This window comes from Poromitra crassiceps (genome assembly GCF_964638095.1).
Source record: "Poromitra crassiceps genome assembly, chromosome: 5".
In the NCBI taxonomy this organism is placed as follows: domain Eukaryota; kingdom Metazoa; phylum Chordata; class Actinopteri; order Beryciformes; family Melamphaidae; genus Poromitra; species Poromitra crassiceps.
Window position 1 is genome coordinate 34490957 of NC_139642.1, and position 3584 is coordinate 34494540.

The 3584-nt window shown below is 46.2% G+C and overlaps 1 protein-coding gene across 1 annotated transcript in view; it reads left to right on the top strand.

Moving 5' to 3' along the window:
- barx2 (BARX homeobox 2) overlaps positions 1-2490 on the top strand; it is an 11631-nt gene extending 9141 nt beyond the window's left edge. Inside the window, exons 3-4 of the mRNA XM_083636963.1 lie at positions 1059-1143; positions 1706-2490. Coding sequence (XP_083493089.1) covers positions 1059-1143; positions 1706-2017 — 397 coding nt within the window. The 3' untranslated portion in view covers positions 2018-2490. The remainder of the gene's footprint in view (positions 1-1058; positions 1144-1705) is intronic.
- Positions 2491-3584: the final 1094 nt, after the last annotated feature.

Below are 3584 nucleotides of genomic sequence, written 5' to 3' on the forward strand. Positions count from 1 at the left end.
GTTTGACAACTTGATTGCCTGTATTTCTACCATATTTGAAAAGTACAGTGCACAAATGCACACACATACAGTGCACACACACGCACGCACGCACACACACACACAGACACACACACACACACACACACACACACACAGCCCTTTGTGTAGGGTATACGGCTTTGCAGACCTTCAATCATAGGGATTTGTTATTGCTCTGTTTTTTCGATTGTGGTCGATCCTGGCCTCTCTCCTGCTCTGTGTTCCTCTGTCTGCCATGCCTCCCCTTTCACCATCAAATGAGAGTCAGTGCCTCTGGTGGCTGAGGGGGGGGGTTGAGAATCCAATCATCTGACTGTGAGAGACTTTGAAGGCAGACGAGTGGAGGAAATCTCATTTTAAAAACCTGATAACCCCCCCCCCCCTACCCTTTTCCTCCACAAATGGATCCCTCCTTCATTTATCTGTCCCTTCCTGAAGTATCGCATTACACGCCAACCAATAGCCCTATTAGTCATGGATCAGCAACATGTGGTGGATGCATTCAGAATTCTCTAACAGCTCCAATCATCCAGCTACAAATGCTGTGATTGGATTACTGACCTCGCTACAGATGTTTCAAAAGACTGTTCCCTCAGCCGCAGGTGTACAGTGTCTGTCTGGGCTGAGCCAGCCTCAGAGCCTGAGCTAATGGCCAATCAGCTTTGATGTGAGATGCAAAACAAAGAGTTAAGTGTAACAAGAGAGGTTTGTTACATCAAGGCTTGCTACACAGGCAACCTCCAGGCATAACAGCATATTGTGTACTTGGCAGGCGAGTGAACACATTTAACATCAAGATTACGGTTTAATTAGTACGTCTTTCTGATCATTCTATTTTCCTGCCACTAGGGGGAAAATTAGCAAGTATTGATTCCACCTGGTTCTTCTGAGAAATGTGTTGAGAGAAACCAAACTGTTGCATGCACTTTTGAAAGCTACACGAATAATATATTCTACAGGCTGGTGGACCTTATAACACAGAACGTATATGAAATGCCCTTCTGATGTGTACTCTGTGTTGTCTGTGATGTTTGCAGGTTAGACCTGGCCCAGTCACTCGGTCTCACACAGCTTCAGGTCAAGACATGGTACCAGAACAGACGTATGAAGTGGAAAAAAATGGTAAGAGATAGAGAGTGCTTTGGCAAAGGCTGCCATATCTGGGGGAAATAATGGGTGGAAAGAAGCAGGAGGCCTGGCTCCGATTTCTCTGCTTATCATTTTTATATCATACTGGAAAATTCAGGGCACACAGGATTTCTTTGTTAATCCTTTGGGCAGTATGGCTTCCTTGCACTGCTTCCAGTTGCTTGTAATGTTGCTAGGGAAACTTGACTGTTACACTAAGTGTAAATCACTCTAGATAAGAGGTCAGCTAAATGCCTAGAAAATAGGCAATGCATGTGGCAGGAAGAGAGGGTGTGGGACGCAAAGTGTGGTGTGGGGTTTGACTGATGATGACGACAGCGAGAGCAAACGCTTTTGTAGCAGGGTCAACAACTCAGAGAACAAAAAAAAAACCTGACCTCAAATCGTTAACTCTAAAGATGAATGAGTGCAAAAGGGCCAGGAGCAATAAGTCTTCTCTTAATGACTATAATAACCGGCATTGCCTTTGACTGCTGCTGCCATTTATCACTAGACTAGGTCGGCTGAGACTGTATGTGTGCGTCTACTCCTCCAGGTGCTGAAGGGAGGTCACGAGGCGCCCACCAAGCCCAAGGGGAGACCCAAGAAGAACTCCATCCCCACCACTGAGGAGATCGAGGCCGAGGAGAGGAGGATGAAGCTGGAGGAGGAGGACAGGATGAGGAGGGCGGCCGAGCAGGCGGCGCTGGCCCAGGGAGGAGAGGCGTCCCAGGTGGAGCCTCAGGACCTCAGTATAACGGTCCCCACAGCAGCTACGGAAACCCACAATGCACCTGGGCTGGCAGAGGGGTCCGGGCGAGAGCTACTGCCACTCCCGATGCAGTCAGAGACTCACGCAGCCAGCTAAGCAGGAACCAAAGCGCCAAAGACTAACGCCGACATGAAAACAGACAAATAGCGCCTCAGGATCACTGTAAAAAAAAAAGCCTGTTTGGTGTTTAGAGCCATTTGCTTTTGGGATTTGACTGGAAACATATTGGTGATGCCAAAACTGTACTTACTGTAACCTGATATTTTTCATATGCAGGGAAATGTACAATGCAAAGAGGTAACATGCATAGATACTGTTTGCACTGGTGATGATTTGGCCTTTAGACACTATGGCCCCTATCGTTGCATCGGCGCAGTTTCTAGGCCGAGCGGCAGGCGCAGATCAAAGCAGTGGGCGTGGAAAGGCGCACTTGATATCGTCGTGCTGGCGCTAGATGCAGCCCAAAGCATTACAACCACGCCTTTTAGGCGTAAAATTATGCACCGTCATGCTCATTGGATAAGTGCAATAAACGAATCGCACGCTTGCCTTTTTAGCTCCAATTCCAGTGATCCCGCAAAACCAGAAGAAAGCCAAACGCTCTGCCCCCCCCCCCCCCCTCCCTTCATCCAGCCTGTCTGTCTGCATTATAGGCTATTATTCCATATTATTATGCTTCTCAAACCAATCTAACTGCAGTTTCAATACTGCAAGCATGTAAATACGCTACACTATAGCAAGATCAAAGTGAAAATAATGTTCTATGCATCAGCTAGAAAAATATAGCCTATTAGATTGGTGAAAGTTTGTCCAGAAAGATATCATTTTCTCTCGCCTGCTGCAGGAAGGATGATGCACATAAATATACCCTACATTATGTCAAGTCATTGCATAAATGTGTTTTTATTGTAAAACTAAATGTGAAATAGGGCCAAGTTATTGGACGGACATCACAGTATAGCAGATGCCATTAGAAGCGCGTTCCGAAGCGCGTTCCGCTGTTACTTCTCTAAATCACGTTAACTCGACAAGGGGTATATATATGCCCAGGAGGACATATATGTTTCACATAGGGTGGTGTTTTCATTTCGAGGTTTTATTTGGTCCAATATTGAAATGTTGACAATGGCAGGCTGTGTTACCATTACACATTAATTTAGAACTACCTTTTATATCTATTTTGGCTCATTTGGTGGCTATTTAGTAGCGAAATGAAGAAACACAATGCATGCTGGGAACTCAGAGAGAGAGAGAGAGAAGGGTGACAGAGAAGAAGCAGTGAAGGCAAAGAATAGGCCTGCTTTTGAAAAGCGCAAAGCGCTAAATGTAGGCCAGCTCCCAAGATATGACTAGGCTGGTATTTAGCGCCGACACGCCCACTTTGGGACTGCGCCACGCCCATTCGGCCTAAAGCGCATTTGGCAGCCTAAAGCCTATTGCTATCTTGCCGAAACAGGCGCAAGGCACGTTTTTTTGCGGTTAAGGCCCGTAATAGCGCCGATGGCCTGTGGGAGAATAGAGCCCTATGATCCCTAGCCAAAGAGTGTGTAAATCAGACTAATCTAAGCAGGCCAGTTGTAGCTAGGCTCGATACTCACAACAGATTAATATGTAGTGCCACATTTTTATTATTAATATTGTGTCACCACCATAGGAACCATAA